Source organism: Pomacea canaliculata, linkage group LG6 (assembly GCF_003073045.1).
Source record: "Pomacea canaliculata isolate SZHN2017 linkage group LG6, ASM307304v1, whole genome shotgun sequence".
In the NCBI taxonomy this organism is placed as follows: Eukaryota; Metazoa; Mollusca; class Gastropoda; order Architaenioglossa; family Ampullariidae; genus Pomacea; species Pomacea canaliculata.
In genome coordinates this window covers 19,675,017-19,690,235 of record NC_037595.1, presented here as the reverse complement: position 1 = coordinate 19,690,235, position 15,219 = coordinate 19,675,017, and the positions used below count along the sequence as shown (strand labels likewise).

Genomic DNA, 15,219 nt, shown 5'->3' with positions numbered 1-15,219 from the left:
GCCCGCAGGGTAGTGGGTCCATCACTCCTGGCCGCGCACACGTGACATACCCTCATTGTGAGTCTTGGAAGGTACTCCTACTTCTAGAAACGTTTTCGTAGATGCTGTGTAAGCAACTCCTTTTGCTTTCTTTCCGGATTGTCTTTATTGGCCTATGAATAAAGGTGTATACAGTAATGGAATAGGCCATCAGCTCTATTTTACTAATCTTCGTAACACAAAATGATTAACAGACGGCGGCATCCGTATTGCAGTGTTAGAAGTGAAACTATTGGATCATCTGAAGACGAAGAAACGATAAAGCATTAACTTAACAGGTTTTTAGTAGTCAAGAACGAAAAACAAAGGTTTAAGAAAAGGACAAATATTGAGGTATTAGCTTATTAATGAGCTACTTCCCCAGATTATCTCCATGTAAAAAAAATGATGTGAGTTTTTTTAAACCCACTACCAAACACTTTCATAATTAGCTGTTAATGTCTACATAAACCTTGAAGTGTAGTGATGTGACAGTTCTCACTACAAACAAAAAGGGACATTTTCCAGTGTCTACTGTGGCGTCCTCAGTGCCATTGAGTTGTTGATAAGAGAGAATTTTAAACTGTAGATACCTTTAGTATTTATAAGCCACTCGTACAGAAACGAATATGTAATATACTTTCAAAGTATGCATGCAGTTTTCGAAATATCTTGTTTTATTTCTGTAAAGAATTTGAACTACATTTGCTCTCAATTGAAATCGGTCATGTGATATACATTGGTCAGTCGCAGTTGCTAGTAAGTCAAAAACGGACGCCGTTCAAAGTAATACAGCGCATGGAACTATGAATAAGTAAGAAAATAATGTATTTCTTGCTGAGTGTAATGTACACAATAATCAGTATACACAGCAGTACGACTCGTAGCCTCCATGCAGGCTGTAAACACAACTTTGAATGGTTTGTAAAATTACAAAGTATATCTGTTAGTTAAACAAGAGCATATGAGACGGAATAACTGTTGATACCTAGTGATTATACAATGGTTTGATCACAATATTTAAAAAAATAGTGCTGGACGACAGAGTTTTATAATATTAAGGAAGATGGAATTGCTATCTGTGATATCTTGTAAAACACTCTGCGCCTTCATGTACTTCAAAAGAACAGAAACGATTCAAAATACAGTTTGTTCACCTAAAAAGTTGTAAATGCTATATTAAGGATAATAAATGTTTTTGAAGTGGAGGGAAACTTCCGTTAGCATTGACTGAATCAATGAAAACAAAGAGAGAAAAACACGAGAATTGAGATACATTGTGTGAACTCGTAGCTTTTTTACTCAAATATTTCACAGTGATATTGTTTTTTAAAATATATTTCCTTGGACTGTATTTGGTCTTTTTTGTCTATAAACTTATTTGTTTCACAATTCAAAAAGTGGTTATGCTGTCCAGAGAATGACATTGTGACATTCGTGTCTATTGATTAAGCAAAGGATAACTTACGGAAATAAATATAAAAATTATGAGAACGAATGGAATGGGAAATTTGTTTTGCATATTCCAAAGATATATGTAAATGGTAATACTATGCCAACGGAAGAGCTAGAGGCAGTTTTACACACTGGTACGCATGATTTTTAACGTTTTTCAAAAAATTATATAAAAGAAACTATAACAGCTAGAAGAATAATTCAAATTGATAATGGTAGATCAAAATAGGTAAAATAGGATCTGTGAAAACCAAAAAGACTTGTCCTTAGAAATTTTATGCCGAGATCTACACATTTCACGTACATCGTCTCGCCATTTTTTTTAAAGAAGGGTTACTCTGGAAAATTGACGATAGTTCAGTCAAAACAGAGTACATCCTTTACAAGTAACTGTGTTCAGAAATGCACAAGCTATCGTAACTAAGCGATTTTTTACGAAAAAAAGCGCTGTAAACGCCAAAAAAAAAAAAAAAATTTTCGACATAACCGCGTGTTGCATTGAGTGTCAGATAAATAAAACCGATAGCGACTTTAAATTTATTTTATTTCACATCTTATAAGTAAAAAAAGTTATTGCTGTAGTTAATTTTCTGTGATAAAATAGTTTTTTATTTCACATAATTTTTCATGGAGACTGTATAAATTATAACTTTTTAAATTATTTGTAATCCTTTTGAGTAACTGTATAGAGCAACGATTATATATTTAATAGTTATTTTTTGCTCGTTAAAACCTGAATAGTTTTAAATTATACAAAATAAAGGAATGGTTGGCAAAATTATGTGGACTTAGTGTAGTTAAGGTATGTGTTCGTTATTTTACATCTATTTCTCCTTTGAATGCGGGTTTGTTTGTAGTTGTATTTATAGCATCACAAAGCACCATCAGTCAATGAACAAAGACTATATGAGACACAAACAAACACAAACTGTAAAATGTGTCAGTGTGTCTGTGTGTCATCGGACGTTGTGGACCTCAGGCATGGGATTACTGTGTATATACATATACCTCTGGGGTTAGACTTAGAGCAGAGGGGCGACCAGCGACACTGCTTTTGGATAACAACTAATTGCAGACTGTAGAGGGGCAACAGGAATCTGAACTGTCATAGACAAACTGTGAACTACACACATCACCTGGAAAAGCAGCGAGTTCAGTACAGGCTGATTGTTGGGACGACAAGTTTGGTCGGAGGTCTTTTGAAGTCCAGGTGGAAAAACATCGGAAAATGATCGGTAAAGCCTGTCAGTCACACACACACACAACCACGATGAAGGAACACAAAATATAGCAAAGCAGATGGTTGATTTTTTTTCAAAGGTTGTCTTTGAAGGTAGATTTTGTTTGTTGTGTTATTGAATGGTGGTGGATTTGTCAATATTCTTATTCCTGATTCGAAGCGAGGAGAAAAATGGCGAAATAACGATTAGAATGTAAATAAAAACTGGAGTAGCAAACAAAAAAAAATACAAAAAAAAAAACCAAAAACAAAAAAACAAAAAAAAGAGAGAGAGCTCGGAAACCCATTAATTAAGAGCAGACGTTAACGTAAAGAAATTAAAAAAACAAACAACTAAACCTGGAATGTGTCAACTATTGGAATGTTTCGACCACGCTGGAGAAAAAAAATTAAACTCAGATCCTAAAGTTTTAAACTTTAACAATTCTTATTCAGGATTATTTGTCGGGTATGTTTTCCCTCATGAAAAAAATATTTGTATTAGTTTTCACTGTTTGTTTAGAATAAAATAAAGCAATAACGTTGAGTTTATTATTTATGAAATTGCACTAAGAAGGTAAGAAAACAAAATAAATTTTAAATCTCTTATTTACCTGTTTGGCCAATAAATAAAATAATTTACTCATTTTATAACAACAACGTCTGTTACCTGCCTCTGTAACAGTTAATATGTGTGTGTGTGTGTGTGTGTGTGTACATTTGAACGTTCTCCAAAATTCCGTCACTTTAGTTGATGATTATTTTGCAATCATTTATGTAAACAATCTTTGCACAGAAAAATGTGAAATGATTATCCAACTATTCCTGCAGACAGCTAATGATGTACTGTAGATGGACAATTAGATGGCAAACACCGACCGGAATATTTACTGTCATGAGATTGATTTTTAAATAAGGACGAAACTCTGGTTATTTACACACGCAGTTTGTTAGTTAGGGATTGAAATCTTAGGGTGGAGTCTTCCTCTCCGACTTTAAAAAGGCTTTCTTTTCTCCCCGATTCCTATAACTCTGAGACTGATTTCGGAAAGACCTCATTACGAAGAAACTGAGCTACATATCTTTAGTTGCTAGAAAAGAAATACGGATCTCTTAAAGCGTTTTCAAACTTTCATTGTATTTAATTATCGTTAAAATTTCAAACCTGTAACGCACAGAACATTGTTTTACTTACTTTTCATAACTTGTTCTCCAGTAAGTAGACATATGGACGTAGAAAGACAATGAATTATTCATTGGAAACAATCTTGTTGACCAGGTGTGTCAATGGTTGCACGACTCAGAACTACGAGGACAGTCCTTCTCATCCCGCCCTGGTGAGCGAGGAGGTTTATAAAATATTTCGCTTGTTCTTTTTGGGATTTATCTTATTAATTCTGTGTCTTGTTGGAATCACTACCAACACACTCAGTTGTTTCGTGTTTCATCGTCAGGGTTTGCGGGACCGAATGAACTTCTGTCTCTTTTACCTCAGTTTAGTTGACATCGGATGGCTTATCTTCACAGTCCCGTTCAGCATCGTTCCTATCTTCATCTACCTGTCTTTGTTCGGCCTTACTGACGAGCATTATTTTACGATATGTCTGTACACTATAGGCGTGGCTTATGCCTTCCGGGCTATATCCGGGTGCTACAACTTGGTGATAGCTATAGAGCGCTGTGTTTGTGTCATGTTCCCACTTCACGCCACATCACTGATACGGACCAGGACCATGGGGATCATCCTAGCATTCATCGCCGTCATCCTTCAGGTTGGGTTCCTCTCGCTGCCTTTCCGGTACCAAGTCGTTAGAGCCGAGGGTGACGGGAACTTCTGGCATCTGGGTCTTTCTCCCGTTGGGGAGAAGTACCGACTTTTGCTAGACTTTATTTTTCTCCACTTCCTCGGTGTCATCCTACCATTGGCAACGTTTATCATCGTTTCCTTAGCAACCCTCATAACTGTTTTGAAGCTGAGACTCGCCGTCAAGTGGAGACAACGCACTAGCTCCAATGGCAGTGACAACCAACGCCAACAGATGGCGTTGACGAAGACGTTGGTGTTGGTTTCGTGCGTCTACATCGTCACGACGACCCCGTTTGCGGCATCCAAGATCTTCAGCCTCTTGTTTGTGGACTTTGCCCTCGCCGGACCTTACGCTCGAGCCTATGATATGGTCATGCACGTTGCAAACTGTGCCTCGGTGGTAAATACCTGTGTTAACTTCTTTGTTTATTGTAGTCGCTCATCACGCTTCAAGCGTGACCTCAAGTCTGCGTGTTTTCCACACCAGTCTGGGACGTCCAGCAACTCGGTCACGATGATGGTCTCTTTACACAGTGTTTCTCTTCGTCAAACTGAAGACAGAAAGTGTTAAACAGTTTTCATCAATGTGTAAACGAAGTCGAGTCTATAACTGCTTTAATTTGAAGAAAGTAACCTTAGCTGCCGTGGTCATGTGACAGCCATTACCTCTAAATGTACTTGTGTATCGGTGTGGCCGACTCATCCGTATCTTGGATGCCCCAGGTGCTCAAAGCCCAGGGCTTTCGTCAGGAATGAGTTACATACCACGTCTATAGAAATGCAAGAAACTTTTTTCAAGATTTATACAATGTCAGTACCAGAGAAAACGTTTCTCAGTCTCATGTAACTAAGTTTTATTTTTATGTTATCATGTTTCTGAGTTTGTGTACCTGTTTGGATTGTCTAGAAATAGTAAAATTAAAAAGGAACTTACCACGAGCTGAATATTCTGGCTTAAATATTTCTTTCCTTGATTCTATCTTTCCTTCAATTTTTTTTTATCTTTTCTTTTTTCTTTTTGTCTGTCTTTTATTTGCGCCAACTTACAGTAATCAAAACTCATAAGGTACGTAGAAAAAACATAGAATACAGGTGTGTTTACATTGTGAACCAGTTTCTTTAAGGATGAACCATCTGTACTGCTATGCACGAATAGCTTTAGGGTAAATTTTTGCAGAGGAGTCTGAGACTACAGCAATAACTAACGGTGTAACGACACGTAAGACATATGTAATGCTGACCACATTCGTCTAATCAGGTTATTATTTATTATATTTTACCGAATGACTGCTTCTAAACTTCTAAATACAAAGTAGTAGGCAGGCAGGAGGAATCACTCGGATCTCAATGTAAAAACTCTTAGTGTTGTGAAACCTTCTCTCCCCGCCTATTAATCTTTCCCTCTCTCCATCCCTCTGTGTGTGTGATTTTATATTTTATATATTGCAAAATTTAATTCTTCTTTTTGTGTTAAGTACACTTTTACATCCATTGCATTGTTGATTCTGTCTCATATTATTTTAGTGCAGGTTTCGCTTATACCTTTTCACTATTTTTTTTTTTACCTGCTCGTCATCGCCCTAGACAAGTGAGAAGGACTGACCTTGTCAGCTGCCGACTTTATCCATGTGCTCCCCTCACCTCAACGACAGGTATCAGTCAAGCGATGACTGACTGTATTTGTTGTCATGCAGCTAATTTACCGTTTATTGATACTTATTGAAAAGGATGCAGTCAGTGAGGACCATTATGGTCATTTATAAGAAGGTGAGCTTAGTAAAAGTTATACTGATGGAGTGTTGAAATTTCACAGAATGTTATTGGCATAACAGTTAAAGAGCTGCTCATAATATAATGTTTGTGTTAATCAGGTCTAGGATCGCACGACAGCTAATAAGAAAATTTTCCCATTGATTTCTTTAGAGCTCTTCACTTTTAAGATAAATAACACAAAGACCTCATATTAATAAACACGTGCACGCGAGCGCACACACACACACATTACTTTTGTCCGTACATAGTCAGGTAAAATCACTGATTTCATCAAGGTGAGCCTTAAATTTGAATTGAACGGTCAAACCCGGGATGAAGGCAGCTGACGGGTAATTTGAGTTTGATGGGAAGATGACCTGTCCTCATGTCTTTGTCTCATTTAACGGGACTTGGAGAAGACTGTCGTTAGAAGAATAGGCGAGTTCAAACAGGTGCTGATGGCCAATGGAATTGTGTGGAGAGTTCACAAGCTAAATCAGTTAGCATCGTAACTTATGCAATAAAGGCAATTAGTGTTATCGCTTGTGGCCATTTCATCGTAAACAATAACACACTCTAGTTTGTAGCACCGATTAGGACTGAGCTAATTCTGTGATATTTGTTGCTTTTAGAAGTCAATTCCATAAAGAAAGATATGAAAATATCAGAGTTATGCACCGTCATGACTTAAAATTACTAGACCACCTACAAAGTATTATAAAACAACGGAGGTAAGATATCAGTAGGTGAGGGTTCAAATTTATTTTAGATAATATCTCACTATACACTGCCTCTGTATTTGCTTATTATTTCGAGGCCCTTTAGATTTGTTTATATTTTTACTCTTTGTGGGTTTTTTTCGTATATGAGGTAGAGAAGAATAGCGAAGGAAGGAGGGGTGGAGGTAAGACGATTGACAGATGAAGTGACCCTGAGTTAAATTCTAACAGCACTGGAATGAGATCCGAGGTCAAAGTAATACTCAGCCCTATAATCTGTGAACCAGCCACATGTTCTCCATGTGAAACATAAACAACATATCGCCCCATAGATTTGCTTGCTCTCAATGCTTGTTCCTGCAACAATGAAGTCGATGACAGTTGGGACACTGAGTTATTCTGCTTTGGAATATGGATACAAGCAATGTTAGTAACAGCCCAGGGGATGACAAATGATGCCAGTGTTTATATGTATGCCTGTGTTTTTATGTATCACATGTTTAAATCATTCATCATTTAAATTACAGAAAAATGCAGAATGATCATTAAAACCAAAAAATGCATTCTTATAATACTTTACATATATGCGTGAAAGAGAGTGTGAGTGAGTGTGCGCACGCACGCGGTTTGGAGATGGTGTAAATGTGTTCGCATGTGTATTTTTTAACTCAAAAAAGCTCGTCACTAATTAAAATAGGTTTAAACACGAATGCACCAACGAAATAGCTTGTATTAAATAACTCCACGTTAACTAATTAAATAAATCAGACAGTATATAATAATGCTTCATCAATTTCTCTTCAATTAATCATATCTTTAACAAGGAAGCTATCATCCTGTGACTATCAAGTTCGATTCTCGCTGTAAACTGACGCCAGTAAAAATTATCATCCTCCTGTGGCACCAGAGGGCGAAAAGTCTCTGCAAACACATTTATACAATCAAGATGTTAATTGAAAATAAATAAATGCCATCTTCTGTATTGAAGCAGCAGATATTCGCTAGTTACAGCGGATTCTGTAAGTAAACATAAGCCTCATTAAAGGAGATGTCGATATTGTCGCACCGAGCTCGGACAGCATCGCCAGAAGCTTGTGGAGGAATTGTTATTCAGGAATGGTATATTCAGATTTGTAGGTTTTTTTTTTAGGAAAATAATAAACGCTCTGTGCAGTTATGATCATCGACATCTTCTTCTTTATCGTCATACCAATCACAACCAGAAGAGTTTATCATTACTTAGATATTACTTTTAGAAGACTAATTACAATTATTCTTTAATTATTATCATCGTCTTTTTTATTGTTAGCCACCATCAGCAGTAGTTAAGAAAAAGACATTTAAATATTTCCTCTTAAAGCTTCTTTATTTAAAAAAAAACTCACGAAAACCCTACAAAATATTCATTGAAAAATGAATGAAAAAAGTGACCTTTGTTTCTGAGAAATTTAGAATTCGTTATTTTTAAGAAAGATATCATATGGTAAACACGATACGACATTGTTAAGATACATTTTCCACCAGAAATATCTTTGAGTTAGACAAAATTCCCAGAAGACATGCTTACGAGAAACCAGATAGTTTTACATTTTAATCAAGCGACACTTCATTGACAAGTAGAGAAAAAGAAACTGATTTCAAATTAAAATGTTTCTCATATTTACTTGCACGTTACTCTGCACTTGGAATATTCATAAAGCTGGTTTGGATACAAGGAATGGAGAAGGATGAAGAGATGTACATGAGCAAATGAGAGTAGGACGCACTGTGAGCCAACACAATCGAATCTTTTTAATGACACACGGGGCTGAATTTCAGCAGGTGACAAGAGGACTTGAGACCCTAGAGCAAACACCGACGATAAACAAGAAAACTTATAACGACTGAAAATTCTTTAACAACCTGAAAAAAGATAGAAACCGTGTAATAATTATTAGTAGGGAAAAAAATAAAAAATAAAATTATTCGTCTTCAAGAAGTCCATTGAGGTATAGAAACTTTCCTAAATATAAAAAAAATTCATGTATTCAAAATTGCATCTATGTAAAAACGGGAGTTACAAGCTTTTAATAAAACACTCGTTAAAAATACTATAATTGTTTGGAAATAATATATATTTTGTTAATTATTTCCCATGATTCAATCTACTAATACCAGTATTTGTTCAGGTAAGGAGATGAGCAAAGGAACACAGTGTAGGTTTAATATCAGCTTACCTTAATGATGTATTGTCAGCAGCTGTAATCGATACTTCAGTTTTAGTTATAAACCCCGGTTTGTACCCGGAGAAATCATAACCATAACAGAACTTCTTTCAGTCAAGGTTTATGGGACCTTGCTTTCAAGAAAGAAATATAGAAAAATATGGCATGCTGTGTGGACATAGGATTGAAACTTTCTGCCTCTCGGGGATGAGGTTTGTAAGTGAAGACTACAAGAGTGATTAGAAATAGGAGCATAAACATTTCAAAGAATTGGGAGGAGATGAACAATGTTTTAAACACAACCAGAACTCTAGTTTGGTTCTTGAGGTTTCAGTAAAATCCTTTTTTTATTTTTGTCTTTTCCTGTGGAATAAGATCTGAAAAAAGGATGTCGGAATTTTATATTTTGTCATGCTTAGAGTAAAGAAAGTAGAGAAGAGAATGAAGCAGATGAATATGTTAGCTAACGCAACCGAAGAGAGTCGTGTTCTAAACACAATCAGAGCTCAGACCTACGATACAGACACTGTAGTAAGCAGAGAAATATATACAACATTTCGCTTGATATTTGTAGGATTTCTCGCTCTAGTTCTCGCTATTCTCGGCATCTCCACCAACGTGGTCAACTGCCTGGTGTTCCAGCGCCAAGGACTTGGGGACCGCATGAACCTCTGCCTCTTCTGCTTGGCCCTTGCAGACTTAGGCTTGTTATTGTTTGTCTTCCCCTTCAGCATGATCACCATCTTCTGCGATCTGGGTTTGTTCGGGGTTACTGAAGAACACTACTTCAAGACATCTCTTTATTCCCTGGGTATAGTGTACGCTTTCAGAACCACATCCGGTTGCTACAACATGGTGATCGCAGTGGAGCGCTGTGTTTGCGTCCTGTTCCCGCTTCGCGCCGTGTCCCTCATCCGGACCCGAACCATGGGCATCATCCTGGCGTCCATCGCTGTGACCCTGCAGGTCGGCTTCCTCACCCTGCCCTTCAGACACCAGCTCGTCAGGCTGGACATGGACGGGAAGGTGGTGTGGTATCTCGGTCTGTCAGCAGCGTGGGCCGCCAACCAGAAGCTGTTTGACATTATTTTCTCTCACATACTCAGCGTCATCCTGCCCTTAGTCACTTTTCACGTCGTTTCCATAGCAACACTCGTGACGGTAGTGAAGCTGCGGGTGGCCATGGCGTGGAGAGAAAAGACCAGCTCTGCCGGAACAACCAATGACAGCCAGATGGCGCTTACCAAGACCCTGGTTCTCGTCTCGTGTGTTTACATTGTTACCACGTTGCCCCTTGTTGGCTCTAAGCTGGTCAGTGTCGTGTCATCGGATTTCTCTGTCTTGGGTAGATACCTCATGCTGTACAACCTTATCACATATGTGGCCAACGTGTTTCCTCTGATAAACAGCTTTGTCCATTTCTTCGTGTACTATTCTCGGTCTTCGAGATTCAGACGGGAACTGACACTCTTGTGTTTACAATTGAAAACAAGGCGAAAGATTCTATCCAATCGGCGAAATGTTGGATTCAAGAAATGAGTAAAATTTTCTTATCTTTGAATACTATCTTATGCGCAATTTTTAAAAAATAGTTTCAATATACATTGTCTCATGTTTGCAATAAATATGGAATGCTATAACTGTTGCAGGTTAATCGCCATACCATGTAAAGTCAATAGGGTGGTTTGCCTTTGTTGTTAAAACTGTAGAGTAATGAGCGTAGTAGCTGTGTGAGACAGTAATGCAGCATGTTGTATAAATCTTATTAAGTTGAATTTAAAAAAAAATTATTCATGGACATTCAAAAATCTATCGTCAGGGTTCAGGTCTGGCATGCCTATAGAAAGACAGAAATGATCAGGGAGAGTTCATTGGTCTGATTTTGAGGAGGATAAAAATGCTTTCATTTCAGTCATGTTTCAGCTTCATAACAGTTGTCGCTGTTTGTACTGAAAAGCTAATTTTTTTATCTTTGTCTGAGTCAATTGATCAAAGGATTCCAAACAATCAGTTGTCTTTTCCCACAGATATCCGTTCCAGTGTGTTAAGTGTTGGTGGCCACCGGTTTAGTCTCTTTTATTTGCATCTCCATGCTGTGAGATATTGATGAACAATATTTCCTTCAAGGTATCAATCAGCAATCCAGCTAACCCATCTGTATCATCGGCAAACAGCAGTTTGGGAAATGTCCTCTCACCAATGCCAGCCAAATGCTTAAGTTCTTCAAGAGCATCTGCTATGATTCTTTCTAAGAAGATATTGTACAATGAAGGAGGGAGTATACTGCCTCGTTGTCATTGCCTCTGGTTATTCTTAAGACTCCTTGGCAAGAATGGTTGTTAAATGAAGTGAAATAGTAACCTCAGCTCCTAAATGCTCTCTTCCTTTTCTTAAACCCGATTTTTATCAAAGATAACTCCAGAGTAGACAAGTAAGAGAAACATCGATGTGTAGAAAGAAAAACTACTTAATGTAAGAAGTGACGGCTGCTAGGAGTGGAGCAACACTGAGGTAAGTTTACTGGTTATCAGTCCGTCTGAATGAGTGTGTAGCTTATATGCACTGAGTAGCTCTAGATGTCACAACAGATCCGTGGCCAGAAGAGGACTTAACAATCGTAGCAAGAGCTCTTTCCACAAATTTAGTACTTTTGCCCATCTAGGCTGTCCATCAGGGCATGTTCTCGTCCATTTCGGGTCCTTTTGTATCCCGGCATCACGCCGCACTGGCTCGAATGTTTGCTTTTCGTTTCTCTTACATAGAAAAATAATTTATTTACTTATATACTCTTGTTTGTTTCTTCCTCATGCTCACAGCTCATGTTTGTTTGGATAAAACATTAACGGGTAACATAGCTTTTATATACGTCTGCAAAAATTGATAAAAAGGACGATAACTCTATCAAATAATTGCAGACAGGCAAATGGCAACAATTGTAAATATGTTCCTAGGTGAGCTCTGGTAAACTGTGATAAAAGTGTATTGGTTGTGATTTTATCGTCATAATGAAGTAAAATATAGGATCCTCTCTTAATCTCATCAGCACATAGGAACTCAGTTTACTGGTCAGGCAGGGAGAGGTAAACAACCGGAAATATCTGACTAAGAGATTCCCTGAGTCGTGCAGATGTCCACGTGGCGTGAATTCTATTGTCATCTTCAGTGCAGTCTCGCGGGAATATCACTATCTTGAAAGGGAACATCCTCTATTCTCATTCACTGTTCTTATTCCAAAGATGTTTGCCCCTTGGAGCTTCTACGACCTCGGAAACCTATCTGCTCAAGGGAAGTAAGTTGTTATGCGTCATTATTTGGTTACGTCCCTTTGCTTCTAAGCCTTACAATCAACCGGTGTGCTTGAAATAGCAGTTCGACATCATGCTTCTGTTGGATAGACTGATTGTTAGTAAGCAACGAGTGATATAGGAGGATGAAAGGTTTAGATAAATCAAGTTTATCTTTAGATCGTCCATATGTCAGCCCAGAATCGGAGGTAATTCTGAATCGGCCACAGCTTATTCTGTATTTATAATATTATTATATTGCATATCATATCATAGAATTATAATATTATACGCATTTTTGTAATAAAAAGATGTAAAATACTGCATTTCTAAGGAATTGTGCTTGTTTGTCCTATAAACCTGCGTTTAAATTACATTTTTTGAAGTAAATATTTTAGCAAGAAGTAAGGAAAAAACAAGTTTACAAGATAAATAAAGCCAACCAACGAAAAAGGAATTAGATTAATAAAAATACATAAAACTTGAGTGCATTTTTTCATTTCCTGTTGCTAGTTTGTAATAGTTTGTTGGTATTATTTAATTCTGGTTGTTACTCGATGCATTTGCACCTCTAATCATTCACCTGCAAGCACCACGTCACCTTACACGAACCATCGATGCTCGTCACCTTATCAGCCTCTTGAATGACACTCCTGCGAGTAAAGCTACCCACAGAATTGTAAAACCTCTTAAGATACAAATATCTATTGAATTATTTCAATGGTATCCAGAAATAAAACGCTCTGTAAACACTGCCTCGAATTTCTTACCCAGAGTGCAAGGGACAATTTTCTTAGAACGTGGGGCTGTTAAAGGTCGACAGCAGTCCAGCTTTTGCTGGTGAGATGCCTTTTAGGGCGTATTTAGAGATTATTTCAGTACAAGATAATATATCCTTAAATCTTGGCAAATTAACACACCTGATTTTAAAGTACATCATTATGCACAGAAATATGGCTGGATATTGTGATATTTTGTAGACTGAGACAAGGGAGAGCTGCAGTCAGTTGTTGATTAGCGGTCATCATCATCAGAAGCATCAGCATCAGCATCATTATCATCATCATCATCACCAAGAGAACGGAGGGACTGGGATAACTAGTAACTAACGCTTCATGTTAAAGTCAGTCATGCAATAAAAATAATAAAACAAAAATAAAACAAAGCTTGTTCTCTTATAGGAATTTAAACACCTTTCGCACGCACAATCTCTTTGTTTTCAAGAAAATGTCAGCTCCACTCCAGCAAAAGAGAAAGCGCCTGGAATATGAGTACACCTCCCTCACGGGGAGACATGGATTTTTCTCAACTCTTTGAACAGCGCCTAGCGATGGAAAAGATAAACTGTGCACACCCCCAATAAATCATTTCTAACTCGTCACGAAATGGTTGAGCCAGGAGATGTCCTACCTTACTCTCTCCTGTTAACACTTTGTTACCAACAAATATGGTCATCTTGGCGATAAAATAAGGTATGACCAATTTTAAATTACTACAAGACCTGCAGTCGAAAGTTGCTGTGATGTAGCTTGGGACAAGTCGCTAACAGGGAAATGTTATATCTCACTTCTCCAGGGGTCAGTAGCATGAACTGTCGAATCTTATATATTCCCGCTTATTTCATCATAGTTAAAAAAAAAATTAACTAGTACCATCATGCATAGCAGAATAAAACATAACAAAGATCAATGATAAAGAAACGACTTTTAAAGTCATTCTTACAGCGTTGGAATTACAATAGTGTCCTGCACTGGAAATTAGGAGAGACATGACATTCTCATTATCTTCAGTTAACGCGGAAACTACAGAGGGGAAAATATCTCTAAAACAAAAGTTAAACAGATATTGTAACCGGAAATATTCCCTTACCTACTTCATCAGTTTTATGAGTGAAGGTTAATTAACAACCCCAGTACACACAAGGGAGGAATAGGACTGTTTTATGATCCTGCCTCAAATAAAATGGAGGAGAATGTAAAGGCAGAGAAATATTGAAATAGAAACAGAAGTTAAAAAAATAATTTTTGAGTACAAGGTCCAATGGCATTAGTTACTTTGGGTGGAAACATAAAAGGAGTTGATTATGGTATGCAGATGTATGTACACAAACCCTAAAAACAGAGGATAAACATGTACTCAGCACGATACAATTCATTTATCGAAGATTACAAAATAAATGTCACAGTAGCATGCACAGGGCCAGTTACCGTAATTATCTAAACAAATTTTGAAACTGCTGCAGGATGTTGGAATCAATGTATTTCAGTAAATGAGACCAAATAGACAGTGAGATAAAATGTGAAAATGAAACCTTGCACATCACGCCGTGAATTGTGTAAACACAGAAAGCAAAGCTGATTAGTAGGCTGCACACGATTTGGCAAGTGGAACGAAGAGGTCTGTAATTCAAAGACTAGGATGAATTTCTTGTAAACAGAAAATATTCTGCAGTGACACAAAATCGTAAAAACTCTTAATTTGTCACAATGCATGTGTAGATTGTCAAAGGTAGGTTAACACAGGTAATAGTTTGGTAAACAGCGCACTAGATATTTATCTCTTCGCTTCAGTCTTTCTTTTTGTTCAAATATCAGTTGAAAGATATATTTGGAAGGTTCGTAACCTGATCGATACCCAGGTGCTTATATAACCAAGAAATGTGTCTGTGTATCCGTTTCCGGTATCATTTAGAATGATAAACTGATGAACTTGATGGGGAAGATGGGGTAGGAAGCATGTTTAAAAACAAAAAAGTGCCATC

The 15,219-nt window shown here is 37.3% G+C and overlaps 1 protein-coding gene across 1 annotated transcript; it reads left to right on the top strand.

The window, feature by feature from the left end:
- The first annotated feature begins 9,630 nt into the window (after positions 1-9,630).
- LOC112566928 lies at positions 9,631-10,713 on the top strand. The gene has a single exon (XM_025243357.1). It carries the CDS (start codon positions 9,631-9,633, stop codon positions 10,711-10,713), a length of 1,083 nt encoding a protein of 360 aa, XP_025099142.1.
- Positions 10,714-15,219: the final 4,506 nt, after the last annotated feature.